This window comes from Lissotriton vulgaris, chromosome 10, assembly GCF_964263255.1.
Source record: "Lissotriton vulgaris chromosome 10, aLisVul1.2, whole genome shotgun sequence".
Classification (NCBI taxonomy): Eukaryota; Metazoa; Chordata; class Amphibia; order Caudata; family Salamandridae; genus Lissotriton; species Lissotriton vulgaris.
The window spans coordinates 944,882,824-944,897,930 of record NC_141698.1 but is presented as its reverse complement, the minus strand read 5'-3'; the positions used below and the strand labels follow the sequence as shown (position 1 = coordinate 944,897,930).

General features: G+C 42.5%; 1 protein-coding gene across 1 annotated transcript in view; it reads right to left on the bottom strand.

Annotated features, from left to right (window-relative positions):
* LOC147689045 (serum paraoxonase/arylesterase 2-like) overlaps positions 1–15,107 on the bottom strand; it is an 856,840-nt gene that overhangs the window by 88,209 nt on the left and 753,524 nt on the right. Inside the window, exon 8 of the mRNA XM_086941933.1 lies at positions 4,034–4,115. Within this exon, the coding sequence (XP_086798059.1) occupies positions 4,034–4,115 (82 nt within the window). The remainder of the gene's footprint in view (positions 1–4,033; positions 4,116–15,107) is intronic.

The window sequence follows — 15,107 nt, the reverse complement described above, 5'->3', positions numbered from 1 at the left end:
CACCATTTTATATTTTTCAAATAAGGTTGTAAAGCAAATGTATAATCTGTATACAGGAGGTGGGAAAGTTGAGGTCTTGCACTACAGTCCACTATATCTTTTATTATGGATTCTGCTTTAACCCATTTTTTATCCCATGTTTCATTTTTTTGTGCCAATTCAACACCTAACTTTGCTGCTGTATGTATGTACAAATCCCCCATTATTCTTTGTATATTATCCATCCATAGGCTTGGATTGTTAGATTCTAGGTGCTGCTTGATCAATTGTCGTAGCGCACCTTCCACTGTAATAAAAATATTAAACCAGTAGTTCAGTACTCTCTGCTGGTACCTAAATATAATGTTGGTTAGACCAAGCCTTAGCCTTAGTGCGCTACTCACAGAACCTTTCGGTAAGTCAAGTCATTTTTGCCAGTTATATTACTTTTATCTTTTGGAGGCATTTTAAACTTTGTTCAGGGAAGATTTCACATTCATACAGCAATAGATAACTTATTTTTGCATTATTGGACACTCTGAGAATGTCAGTTGACCTGTGTACTGGTGCCTGAGTCCATCATCATTAATGTTCCTGCTACTAATTTCACTCTCTCTGCTTGCTGGTCGATATGTGATTTAAAATTTAAATTATATTTTAAAAAAGAACTAAATAGGTCTACTCAGACACAGTCTCTAGTTTTCACCTCTAAGTCCCCAGTGTAGTTTAGTTTTGAGATATGTATTATTTGAAAATAGAATTGTTTTTGAAACATTATTAGATATATAAATCTTTAGACAATATTCAGAAAATGCATTAAATTGTCTTTGTAGGCCAACTGAAGCAAGGTCCAATAGGATTGTGTTGTTGGCATAGAAAATTTAGGAGATGGGTTCACCCCCCAATTTTGGAGAGAATGAGTGGACATGTGTTAGTGCCCCAGGGGAGGAGAAGAGGTGCTAACATACACCCTTGCCATAGCCTGTTGAGAGAATAGATTTTACAATTCAGGGATCCGCTATTTCCAACAGCCACTCTTGTCCAGGCACCTTCATGTAATTGCATTATTAGTTCCAGTAAGGCTGGTTGGATTTTCTAGTTTAGCATTTCTCACCATAAACAATCCCGCTTTATGGTGTGAATGCTCTGATAAATCAATATACGCTAAATAAAAAGGTACCATCCACTCTTGAGTAGCCTTTCCTAAAATCCAGTGGGGCCACAGGTAAATTTGCTTCTTTTCTAACTCATTCGTCTAGGGATAGAGACCCTTATGCTGCCCTTCCAAAGTCTCTGAAGTATCATGACCCTTAATTACAGATGCAAAGAATGGGGTTAAAATTAGAGCTCATTCACTCTGGTGATGACTTTAATATATCCACACACAACCCATCTGGACCTTGGGAATATCATTTTTTGAAACTTTTGATAATTAACTCAATTTCATTAACAAATACTAATAACACATTCAGATCAGATTGATTGGTAGGACACTCTACATTTTGTATATTCAGCAATGGGCTTTGGTTGCTAATGTTCTAGTTTTTTGAGACATAAAACTCTGCCATTTAGTTATGCCATTCCTCTCCTGCAACTGGAGGGGCTTGAATTTTCTTCCCAACCCCCAGTATTTTGCTCACAATGTCTCAGGAAGGCTGGATTTTTCTGATTCGTAGAGAAATATTCACATTAGATCATGCTTTCTTATTTTCTGTCCAAGCAATCGCTCTAAATTTCTTCTTGTAGTCCTTTCTATGTTGTGGTATTAAATGTGCTCCAAATAATTATCTCACATCTGAAAGCCTCTATTATATTCTTGTTCATCTTCACTTTTGCTTTCTCTTTTTGTGACAGCACTCTCTCCTTTGCACGGGTTCCTTAATTTATTGGTGCAGAGGCATTTTGTCTAATAGCCCAAATCAATTTTCCATATTCCTCCAAAAATAGTTTTTTGATTTATATCTGTATTAGGGGTGTGCAAACCCCCTAATACAGGGGGTTTGCATACCCGCTGTATTAGGGGGTTTGCACTGCCACCGGAGTTTTGCCTACTCCACGCTCTGCTTGGAGTGTGGATTTTCAGCAAAATGTTGCCATACACTACGAGGTGGAGTTTTTCCTTGCGCATGTCTTGTCAACGTTAAGTTGGGGAGCACGAGCGAAACAATACCTCCTCTAGCGCAAATTTCGAGCACCAGAATGCCTCCTGGAGAGATTTCTTAGCGCAGGCGGTTCGGGCATGCCGCTACCGTTCGTGTTGAGAAAGCTGCTGCTCGAATAGAAAATCTACCTGAGCAGCAAAAAGAAGCAGCACCCTCTTGAGTGCAGCGTGGTACTGTTCGTGCTCAATTTATAGTGTGGAACAAACTCCGGGCTTTAAAAATCAGAATGGGCAGCACAACCTTCCAAATTCTGCTCGCTCATGGAACTATGCTGAATCTTGTGGAGTTTTTAGGTAGCTCAGTGGAATTCCATAGAGAGAAACTTCGCAAGTTTTGCCCACCCCTACTCGGCATACAAAATCAAAAGGTTGTCTATAATTATAGCTCTTGCCCTTTTCACTACTGAAGACCATTTGATTCTTCAGTTGTTTTGTATTGTGTTTGTTGGACAATAGTCTGTTTCCTCTCAGTTGCAAAGTATTGAATAATGTTAGATACTTATGGTCACTCCCCCATAGGTCTCCGATCTTCACAAATATGCTCCATTAGATTGGTTGCAGGAGGAAGAAACAGAAATTTATATTTTGACAGTTTTGCTGAATTGAATAAAGTCCCTTTAGCACATACAAAGTAGATTTTGCTAGGCAATGCATAGTGAGATCTAAACCCATTGTGCATGCAGGTTGTATACATTTACCAGAATCCCATTAAAACATGGTTTGTTAAGGCCTTGCAGGAAGCTTTGTCTTTGTCTCGCTTTTTGCAGTTCTAGCCTGAAATGTAGTTGTACCTGTGTTCAAAACTCAAGCTAGCTCAAATTCAAGGTGCCCAAAGAGGTGCAGAGAATAGCATTCTGACCAATATTTGTAATGAGTGTATCTACTTATGTGGTACTTGCATAGTGAGAAGGTAGCCGAAGTGCAGTGTGGCACTGTATAGTGTCAAAAGCAAAGAGAGACTCGACAAGTGATAAGAGAGGTAGCTGAGCTCTGGGAGCAGAGATATCCGACTATCTATCTATCTTTCTATCTATTGGTCTATCTATCGGTCTATCTGTCTGTCTGTCATCTGTCTGCCTATTTCTTTCCCAATCTGTCTATCAGATCATTTATGAGGTACACCCTACCACTCAAATGGGGTCTGTAATCACCAATAATGGAATCCTTACAACAGAAACGATTGGACAGCATTTTGGAAAGTGTCAAGGTAGGAAGCCCGCCAAATATGGATGGGAAGGGTGAAGGACCCAAGACCAAGAATGCTCTTCCACCTTTAGATACCTTTTTGAATATAGGAACTGTTAATCACATGAACTCCTAAACTTAGATTCATTTCACTTAAATATAAGCTGAATTAAGTGAATTCATGTAGGCACATTTGAACATTGCTATTTTAATTAGGAGAAAAGGTGGAGGTGTGTTGTCCCTACTGGCTCACCAAAACAGACAGAAGACTTTAGAAAGAGAACTTTAAAGACGTTTCTGTTTGAATAATTCACTGGTGCTCCTAAATTCATGTAGTACCATGATGCTCGAGTTAGTGGATATTAGGATCTGATTTGATTTGACTTGAGAGTGTGGGAGGATTCAATTCTCCTTTAACTGAGTTAAGCATCAAACTCAGAAACTTGCCTTTCCTGGAGTTTTTGATATGGTATAACAATTGTGCTGCGTGGGGAAAAACAGAGTAACTCGGAAAGGAGAAACATCTGTTATTAAGCACTAGACAAAGTTAAGGTTTTCTATTGTCTGTAAAGTTATTTCTAAGAAATTATGAAACAGGAGACAGCATATAGTTTGATGTAAATATGACCTTAATTTTGTATTGATTCCGTATGGATATTAGTAATATTTAAAACCTTTCAAATAGAAAGTCTGAAATCATGTTCCTACCTTCACTGGAGATAAGGACCAGTTGGCGTGTTTTTCAAAAACAGAGATAGAGTTGTCAAAAAGAGAACATGCATATACATACCTAAAAAACAAACAAACACATTTCATTTATGTATTTCGGACAAACCAGAAATGTTGAAACACAATAGTTGCACACATGTATAACCTCTAGGAGAATTAAATGTCTATGTTGGAAGATAAATGCCATAGCCCAGCCAAAGCACACAAAAGCATTTTAAAGCTGTCACAAATGATTTCCCTGCTGTGGTCCACCCCCAAGCTCCACAATTGGCAGCATGGAGCAGTAGGTTAGTTTGCCAGATGAAGTTTACACCCAATGATAAGTACAAGCACGGAGCCTACAGTCAGCCTCCTGGCTGCATGAATCCAAATTTCCAACGGACATTAGTTGAAATCTACAAACAGAACATAGACACTGACCAGAAGAATGAATGGGGTAAGTCCATGAGGGGGTAAATCCGAATATAGTGAATAAGTACAATAAATCAATACAAGTATTAATAGTACATTTAAGAATAAAACATTTCCTTTTCTCTATAGAAATAAATATAGGCATGGCATTGTTACGCACTTATAAAACACACAAAAATAAAGGATAGAATAAGAACGTAATCTTACTATTATACAATCAAGTTTCAAAATGTATATGTATGTGGGTTTCTTGTAAACACGGTCACATCTAGGGATAACATCACCGTTATCATTTTCACTAGCCTTACTTTCAACCCACAAGCTGATCTCCTCTGTACCTGCCATATCAACTGAGGCAATTTGGAGTGTAATGGTCCTGGGGTCACTTGGGATGGTGAAAGATTAAATTCCGAGAAATGATGTTTTTTACGGCAACCCAGATCAATGAACTGTGAAAAAGGTCAACATTTGCATACAATTTGATTTCAGTATCATTTTTTTAAAAATCATTAATTGGTACAAAATTAGGTTTTGCCCCAACCACCATTTTCTAGTTTAACAAAGTTTTGGCTGACCTGAATGATTTTGTTTGGACTAAAAAAGCTAAAATCAGTTTTTCATTTAATTAAACTCATATTTTTAAAATTACCCAAGAACCCACCATAAGATTTGTTTTGAATAACTTATATACCTTGTCACAATGGTATTTAAATTTGTCTTGTGCTTAAACTTAGACAAAATCGTATTGCGGTCCACGCACTCATGTTGTAAAAATATGGGGAAACATCCGTTACAACGCTGATGTTTCAACGCGGTGCTGTTACGACGCGTCCATAACAACGCAAGTCGTTACCACGACTTGCGCTGGAGGGCGCTAGAAGATTAAAAATAGTAAATTTACTATTCCAACACCTTCCCTAGTGTCCACGGGGACTGGTGTTAGAATAGTAAATTATACTATTCGATATCCGCGCCCCCAACGCAAGTCATGGTAACGATTTGCGTTGTAAGGGACGCGTTATAACAGCACGCGTTGTGACGGTACGCATTGTACCGTCACCCATCCAAAAATATGACTTTGAAATGTATTACGCAACCACTCAGGGACAACATTTGTCTAAGACTTATACTGGGAAGCACCTGTTCAGCTGTGCCGGGTGTTATGATATGCCCAAACCTTTCGCCCTAGGCATTACATTACATTAAAACCACAAGTTAAAGCTGACTATATACACTCCTTCAGTAATTTATTAACTCTCTCAATGACACATTTGGATTGAGAGCTATATAAGAAAACTATGTAATGTTTGATATTTCTTTTCTTCAAAAACAATTCCATTCTATCAGATACAAATTGAACAACATTATCTGTCATAAGTTCCGCTGGTGAACCTTCTAAAACAGAAACCCCAGACAAAAACTCATTAGCTGGTGGGTCCTTATTTTCTGAACAAAATCATAATATACTGTTATGGTGTTAAGACTTTTATTGCTGAAGCAGCCTTGCTGTGATGTTGCTGATGTAATTTAGTATGATGCTTGCAATTCTGGTGATGATTCTTGGGGAAATTTGGAGATGTGAGCTCCCCTGTTTGTTGGTTGATGAAATCTTGGACTCAAATAAAGAAACTGTTTTACTTCTTCAACATGCTTGCTCAATATTGGGTTAACAGTTTAACGCCGGCGAGGAGTTGTGTGAAGGAACTGACAATTCACTAACCAAATTAAAACAAAGACTAAACCCACAAATTACTTGGACCGGTGGTGTTTACTTGAACGCCAACCCTATTAGCATTGTTTTTTTCACTCCAATGGGTGAGTTTTTTTTGGCTCTACAATGCCCACCATATTTACATGTATTTCAGAACATTTTAAGTTAACATTGTGTGAGTTGTCAATGTTCTGTTATGTGAAAAGATTTGTGAGACCTGGGAGTCTCCTTAAGCGTTTTGAGAGGAAATGCATCCAGTAGAGGAGTGGTGGGGTGGGAAGGGGCCAGGAGTCAGGGAAGACAAAAAAAAAAAAAAAAAAAAACTTTACCTGCAGTTGGTTGCGTCGAGCTCTTCTGCTCCTCTTCTCGCAAACACAGGCTACCAGACTCCACTGAGGCCAATCCTGATGCTGCTTTCACGTCTTGAGAGAAGCGCCAGGATTGGCCTGAGCCCTCTGGATTTGTGCTCCCAGGGAGACTGGGAGCCTGTGCCTGCTCTCTGTCCAACCTGGCAATGCAGCTGGGCTGGAGAGAGCCTCAATGTGCACGATGGTTTGGCCAGCCTGATACAGCCAGCCAAACAGTCATGTGCACTGATCACAGTGCACTACCACTTCTCCTGTCGTCCCCCATGGCCACGCCACTAAAGACTTGGCAGGAAAGGAAAAATAACACAATAATAAAATATGTTTATTATTGTTTTATTTTTACTTTCCTGCCAATGTGAGGCAGCTGGCAGTGGGGGGTGGGGGGGTGGGGAGGGGGGGACACTACTCCGCCACGGCGAAGGAGCCTCGGCTTGATGCATATGCTGTGAGACCTGGAATACGCGGCAGGTGACCTGTGTGAGGATGCGTCTTTCATATGTCTGCGTCTTCACAGTATGCATTAAACTTATGCAGCGTGTGGCCCTCTTGGATTGAGTGGATGCCTACTCTAAATCCACAGAGCGTTGTTTATGTGGTTTGTGGCACTTGGAGCATTTCTTTCTGTGAACTATACATTATGTTTTTGTGGGACAGTGTGTAACAACGCACACAGAGGAGCCCCATATCTCTGCAACAGTTCACAGCAAATGGCATGCTAATTGTGAAACAGTGTGTAACAACGGAAAAGTAAGTGTTCCTTCTACCAATGAATTTTTTCTAGTTTATAACAGTTCTAGTGAATTCAGCAATCTATGCAGACAGCTCTGTAATATCAAATAAGTTACTGTCTATACAATACTTATACAAAACAATTGAAACAATGGTGATTGGTTGACTTACTTCATTGTGTAGCATTTATTTTACCTTATCTGGGCATAAAAACATGGCAGCAGTGAGCATGTTGTAATCACCAACTTTTATTTGTGACAGAGAAGAACAAGCTTAGCCTTGGAAACACTGGAAGAGACTTCGTTAGTCCTATTTACCTGCGATTGGGGCGAAAAGTTCTCTCCTGCAAGAAAACGAGCTGGATTTTTCACAACTTGTGGGTGAGGGTAGAAACATATATGAGAGTTTAGATACAATAAAACACACAAGATGATGGACGGAATGCTGCACAATAGCAAAACATTCACCCTAGTCACAGATCAGGGTTTAATCCATCGTTATTTTTCTCACCAAGCCACCCCAGTTCAGACATGGCCATATGCAAATCAGTCTTGACCCTGTGCCTCATGGGAACAGTCCAGACCGAACTACCAAGCCATTTCTTCCCTGGACCGGAATCAACCATCCTAGGACCGGTTTCTGGCTATCAGCCTTCATCAGCCAGGATAGCTTGACTCCAGTGGCGCAGTGAGCAGGGGACCCACGTCTGAGCATACCCTTCCCACATAGGGTGAACAGCAAAACACAAAAGATGATGGACGGAATATTGCACAATGGCAAAACATAAACCCCCAGTCACAGATCTGGGTTTAATCCATCGTTATTTTGCTCACCAAGCCACCCCAGTACAGACATGGCTATATACAAATCAGTCTTGACCCTGTTCGGGATGGACTGTTCCCATGGGGCACAGGGTCAAGACTGATTTACATATGGCTGGGTTCAAACTGGAATGGCATGGTGAGCGAAAAAATTATGGATTTAGGCCCAGATCTCTGTACTGGGGTGAATGTATGACATTGTTCTGCATTCTGTCCATCACCTGTTGTTTTTGCAATTGTCACCCCGAGTGGGACGGGTATGCTCAGATGTGAGTCCTGTGATCTCCATGCCACTTGAATCAAGCTATCCAGGCTGATGAGGACTGAAAGCCCGAAACCGGTCCTTGGATGCTTGTTTTCAGTCCAGGGAGGACCTTGCTTTGCAGTTCGGGCTGGACTGTTTCCATGGGGCACAGGGTCAAGATTGATTTGCATATGGCTGGGTTCAAACTGGAATGGCATGGTGAGCAAAAAACAATGGATTTAGGCCCAGATCTCTGTACTGGGGTGAATGTATGACATTGTTCTGCATTCTGTCCATCACCTGCTGTTTTTGCCGTTTAGATATAATATCTTCTGGCAATGCTGAGGGTAAATAAGAAAATATATACATAACATGTCATTACTTGCGCTTGACAAACATTTTGGTGTTCGCATACACGTGGTCTTGAACGTCATATATTTATCACCTGGAATTCAAGGCAAAACTGAGAGTGTTGGCAAGTATGTTGCCTCACTGAGACCCTTAAAACGTATATGTGAGTTTGATGATCATACTAACTCACTCATTACGGATCCAGATCTTAAAAAGGCTATATTGACAGTTGAGGAGATGAAGCACTAATTGAATTGGTTGAAGGAGCCATGGAGAAAGTGTGAATGTTGTTTCAAAAGAAAAAAGAGAGGCTGTGAGACCAGATTTGAATGTTGAACGTTTACAAAAAGTTAACCAAGAAAGTAGGGTATCGCTTTTGGCAAGGAATCCAAAGATTACCAATTGAAGTACTACACATGTGGGAATGTGAAGCATCTCTCAAATAGTCCTGGGTGTTATGCAAATAATTTGACCTGCTTGAAGTGTGAAAAAAGGGAGGCACTTTGTCAGTGTTTGCAGAGGTGAAAAAATCCAGAGCATTGATAAAGTTGCTGCAGAAGGAAAAAATAACTTCCAATGTAAAAGACAATGGAAGTGTTGACAATGATCCCATACTTATGCCAGAATTTTAGGTTGTTCTTTATGGGAGAAAAATCAAGGTGTTAGCAGATTCAGGTTCTCCATACACTATTGTGGTATACAGAAATTGAGAATACCATTTTGGTGAGGATAAGATAACATCACTTCCACATGACATAAACCCAATGAGTTACAGAGGAACTAGAATAGAAGTCCTTGGGTATTCTGGTATGCCAACCCACTTTTGTGACCAGGAGATTGCAGGAAAATTCAGTGTGGCCTAACATGGAGACAATTTCTTGGGTTGGCGAAATCAAGGGTACATTGATATCAAACTTAATCTAATGCTTTTTATCAAGTTATGCTTGTAACACATTTGGGGTGATGATGTAGATGTGGTTTAACAAGTATGTTGGGCGTAGTAAAAAAAATGTCAAGCACAAAATTACATTAGGACGGCAGTCACTCCGTGGACTCCGCTAACTAAACAAATGAACACGTCTAGAAACAAAAACTGACTAAATGCTCCACAAGCTTACAAGCAATTAAGACGTCTGTCTTTCGACGGACGACGGAACACACAGTTGAGATTTACCAAAGCGATCTTCCGTTACGTGTAGAACACCGACCCGTATGTACGTCTTCCGACATGATCTCTGACGCGGAATGCTGAACACCATGTTAACACACGACAGCACACAACACGTCATTAGGAGGAACTGACGATCGGGTTCTTATATCGCATATGCTAATAGGTTGCTATACGAGCCGTATCCCCCACACTAGAAACACAGCCCCTGAGGAAGGAACCTTGGTTCCGAAATGCATTGGGCCAGCAATTAACCGTGGTTCATTTGTTTAATAATGATGTTAAACTATACAATGAGGAAATGCATATGAATGTAAATAATATGGAAAATCATTGTAACATAGTAACTGTAATTGGATGTTGAACTACTGAGGATCAGTATGAATACAGGTTATATGACCAAATGTAGAAAAAAAGATAATGAAGTAAAACAACAGTACAAACAAAAGTGAAGTTTTTGGTATATTTAGTTTAAGTATTATTTAATACTGGAATTTATTGTGTGATAGAAATTGTGAACAGTGAGTTCATTAGGAACAGTGCACACTTGAGCAGGTTTTACCTGTTCCGGGTTCAAGCAGATTCAGGCTCTCCATACACTATTGTGGTATACAGAAATTGAGAATACCATTTTGGTGAGGTTTGATAACATTACTTCCACATGACATAAACCCAATGAGTTACAGAGGAACTAGAATAGAAGTCCTTGGGTATTCTGGTATGCAAACCCACTTTTGTGACCAGGAGATTGCAGGAAAATTCTGTGTGGCCTAACATGGAGACAATTTCTTGGGTTGGCGAAATCAAGGGTACATTGATATCAAACTTAATCGAATGCTTTTTATCAAGTTATGCTTGTAACACATTTGGGGTGATGATGCAGATGTGGTTTAACAAGTATGTTGGGCGTAGTAAAAAAAATGTCAAGCACATAATTACATTAAGAATGCTGTGCCGGTAATTCACATGGTGAGGACCATGCCTTATCTCATGTTAGATCAGTTCAAGGAAGAATTACACAGGTTAATCAATGAAGGGTCCATTAAAGAAATTGAGATTCCAGAATGGCTTGCTCCTGTTTTTTCAGACATAAAGGTGCAGGTTAGCAGATTAAAATGTGTGTACACCTGCAAGACCTAAACAAGTTTATATGGGTGGACAGGCAACCTCTGCCTAATATCTTTAAAACACTGGTCATGCTAGAAGGTGTGAAGACGTTTAGTGTCATGACTATCATTCTCCATGCAGGCTGTAATGCAGAACTGGAAAGTGTGCAGGACTGTTTTGAGTGGCCCGGGATGGCTGACCAACCATTCATTGTGCACAGGAGTGTTTTACCTCTCCTCCCCTGCACTCCCCCTGCCCTCTCATGCACTGCCTAAGCAGAAGGAAAAAATAAAACAATAATAACATTCCGTTATTATTATTTTATTTTTTCCTTTCTTAGTTGCTCCTGGCAGTGGTGCAATGCTTCTCTGCCTTGGCCGAGGACCCGCCACTGTGATTGTGTAATTTCCTGGGTTATCCTCTCATGAGTAGATTGTCAAACGTCTTGAACTTTCGCCGTATGTAAATAATCTGTCTCACTATGGAATGAGGAACTTCACTTAGAATGAATGAATGAATGAAAGCAGTCTAATATTGCGCAGACTTAGCCCGTGGGCATCAAGGCACCTAACAGGAATTAAAACATGATATGTGAGCCGAGAACCAGCTTACAGATGCGCCTGTACAAAGCCAGGTTTTTAATGCTTTCCTGAAAGGTCTGATATAGGGTTGTGCTTTTAATTCCGGGGGGAGGGTGTTCCACAACTTAGGGGCCAAAACAGAGAAAGCCTTCCTCCCCACCTGACTCTACGAACCCGAGGAACAGTCAGGAGATTCTTACTGGAGGAGCGTAGGTTTCTGCTGGGAGTGTATGGAACCAGCAGAGATCGTATACCTTCAGAGCTTTCTCCAAATAGTGCCCCGTAGACAAGGCACAGGATCTTAAAAGAGATCCTGGTCTGAATCGGGAGCCAGTGCAGACTCTTCCTGGCTAAAGTGGCAGACGAGCGGCTGGGGACATCAAGGATGAACCTAGCTGCCGCGTTTTGAACAGTCTGCAAGCGTTGTATCAGGTCTATGTTAATGCCCGAGTAGAGCGCATTGCAGTAGTCTAATCGGGATGTAACTAAGGCCACCACAGTCTGTTTGCGGGCTTTCAGGGAAAGATAGTGCGTAATTTTCCTCAAGGTCTTAATAACGCCGCAACAGGTGGAGACCGTTCTATTTACCTGCTGAGCCATAGCAAGGGAGGTGTCAATCATCACGCCCAGATTCTGAGCCGATTTCGTGGGCCGTGGACACACTCCAAGGGATGGGGGCCACCAGTCGCTTGACCAGGCATCCTGGTCTCCACCGAAGATCAAGACTTCGGTTTTCTCTCCGTTCAGCTTCAGTGAGTTCAGAATCATCCACTGTGAAACTGCCTCCATGCAGTTCCTGAAACTGAGAGCGGAGGTACTCACCGAATGGGAGAGAGAGATCATAATTTGGGTGTCATTGGCGTATGACACCACCTCCATCCCAAAAGATCTTACTAACCTGGCAAGTGGGGCCACATATATGTTAAAGAGAGTGGGGCTTAAAGCCGACCCCTGTGGTACCCCACACTGCACAAGTTTAGCGGGGGACAGGAACTCTCCCAACTTGACCCTCTGCTCCCTCTGATTGAGGAAGGAGGAGAGCAGGCTCAACGCTGGACCCTCTACCACCATCTCCCTAAGACGAGCTGTTGAAATGGGGGGAGACAGGGTGTTGAAAGCCTCTGTCAGGTCTAGCAGGACAAGTAAAGTAGTCTGTTCCCGATCGACCCTGGAGCGTATGTTATTAACGACCACAGTGAGGGCCGACTCAGTACTATGGTGCTTCCTGAAGCCATGCTGCGACGGATCCAGAAGGCCAGAGGAATCGAGAAAGGCGGTTAGATGTTGATTAAGATGTATCTCAAGCATCTTTTCTGGGGCCGGCAACAGTGAGATTGGTCGAAAGTTCTTTAATATCTCCGGATGTAGTGTCGGCTTTTTAAGCAGAGGCTTGACCACTGCCTTTTTCCAAGAAGCAGGAAAAATGCCTTCCGTTACAGCATGGTTCATCACTTCCAGGTGGTAGGGCAGCAAAACCTCCCTACAGTCCTTCAGGATCCTAAGGGGGCAAGGGTCCAAAGGAGATCCAGATTTAATTCTATTCAGAAGCTGGTCTAGCTGCTGGGAAGTGAGAAGAGGGAAATTGGACAAACTGTTCTGGAGTCCTCCGGCCGACAATCAGTGGGAGATGGAGTCAGGAGAGGGGGGGAACCCAAAATGTCCCTTTGTGATTCCAGAGAGGTGTAAATATCAGCAATTTTTGAGTGGAAGAACAGCGAGATCTTATCGCACAATTCTTGGGACCCTATTACAGGGTCAGGTGTTTGCAGAGTACAGAGGGAGTCAACAATCTTGAACAATTCCCTTGAGGAAGTGAGGGAGGCCGTTAAGTTGTAAAAATGGGCCTGCTTTTCCTCAATTATCTTCGTTTTGTACTCTGTTAGCAAGATTTTGTGCTTTTCCTTTTCTCTGAGATCCCAGCTCGTTCGCCAGAGCCTCTCCTGCTTCCTGCAATCCTGTCTTAAAAGCCTGAGTGTCTCTGAGAACCATGGGGCCGATGGTCTCTTTCTGGCAGAGTAGCTGTAAGAAGCGGAGGTCAGAAGGTCCACCGCTCTTGCGATGGCGTTAGAAAGATCTAACGCAGCATCATTGACCTGACCCAAGGGGGCAATCCTGATGTTGGCCATAAGAGGGGCCAGGGTATCATTGGGGATTCTCCTATAGTTCAGTTTAAGTTCCCTTCTCCTAGGGTGACCTGGCAGCGTGGAAGGAGAGGGGGATTTTAATTCCAAGGGGACAGCCAGGTGGTCTGACCACACAAGGGGAATGGGGGAGCCCGTTGTTAATCTGGGATCGTTTGAAAAAAAGCCATCCAGTGTGTGGCCAGCTTGATGGGTAGGGCTATCCACCAGTTGCAGGAGACCATATGCAGCTAAGGAGTCCACCAGGGAACAGGTGCCACTAGAGCCTGCATCTTCCAGATGAAAGTTCAGATCACCCATGACCGTCAAATTAGACCTACCAAAATAGGGCTCTAAGATATTGAGAAGGTTATGACTAAAACCCGATCTAGGGCCCGGAGGCCTATAAATCAGGAGGCCAGAAAAGGAAACCGAGGGGGAAGAGATTAGGGAAAAGAAAATGGCCTGAAAGGTATCTGAGGGGGAGGAAAGGGTTTTAATGCGGCAGGTGGCAGAGATCTTGTAGAGGATACCCAATCCTCCTCCCCTGTGGCCAACTCTATCCCTTCTGGCCAGCGCATATCCCTTTGGGATAGCGTTAACCAGTTCGGGACTGGAGGAGGCAGAGGCCCATGTTTCTGTAATGAAGACCCATGTGGGCTTCCTGGCTGCGACAAAGTCATTAAATGCCATGTTGTTCTTTACTAGAGATCTGGCATTGATAAGAAAGCCCCCTTCGGAAGTGGTATTAGGGGTTGACGTAACCGCGGAAGACCGCGTAACTAAAGTGTCCGAAATTATTGGCTCAGTAAGTCCAGTATAACAACAACAATGGGGAGGGGGTCCCCAGAATGCCTCGGGGGTGAGCTTATGATGGCAGGAAAGTTTAGGGGGTTTAAGTGCAGCTAAGTCTTGACAGGAGTAGATGAAACTTACCTGCGGGCCCACAGAAATAGCAGCCTCTTCTGCAACCCCCAGCGCGTCCAGCGCGTCCTCAGCGCGGACGGGCGCAGACGGGCTGGACTTAGGCGCGACTTTGGCGCTCGCCCGCTGTTCGCGTCCGCTGATCGTGGAGAAAGACATCCGGGTTAAATAGGGGAGGATCTACGAGACGAAGCCCGCATGACCCTAAGCAGCCAGTTAGGGCAGGAGAAACAGATATTCGCCGGCGCCCTCCACAACAAGCGGGAGATCCCGTGGTGGAACGGGGCACTAGTGTCGTGAGTAAGGTCAAGAGCGCGGCTTTGACACACCGTGCCAATCACAGTACCAATCACAGTATTTACAGATTTTTAAATTCGGCAGTTTTAAAGTTTAAAATTTAACATGCAACATCGTAATCATGCAGCATAGGGTTAAAATCATGAGAGCATTAAAGCGCTACAGCGTTATGAGCGGGGCATCTGATTCTGGACCGGCACCATCAAAAAAAAAAAGTTGTG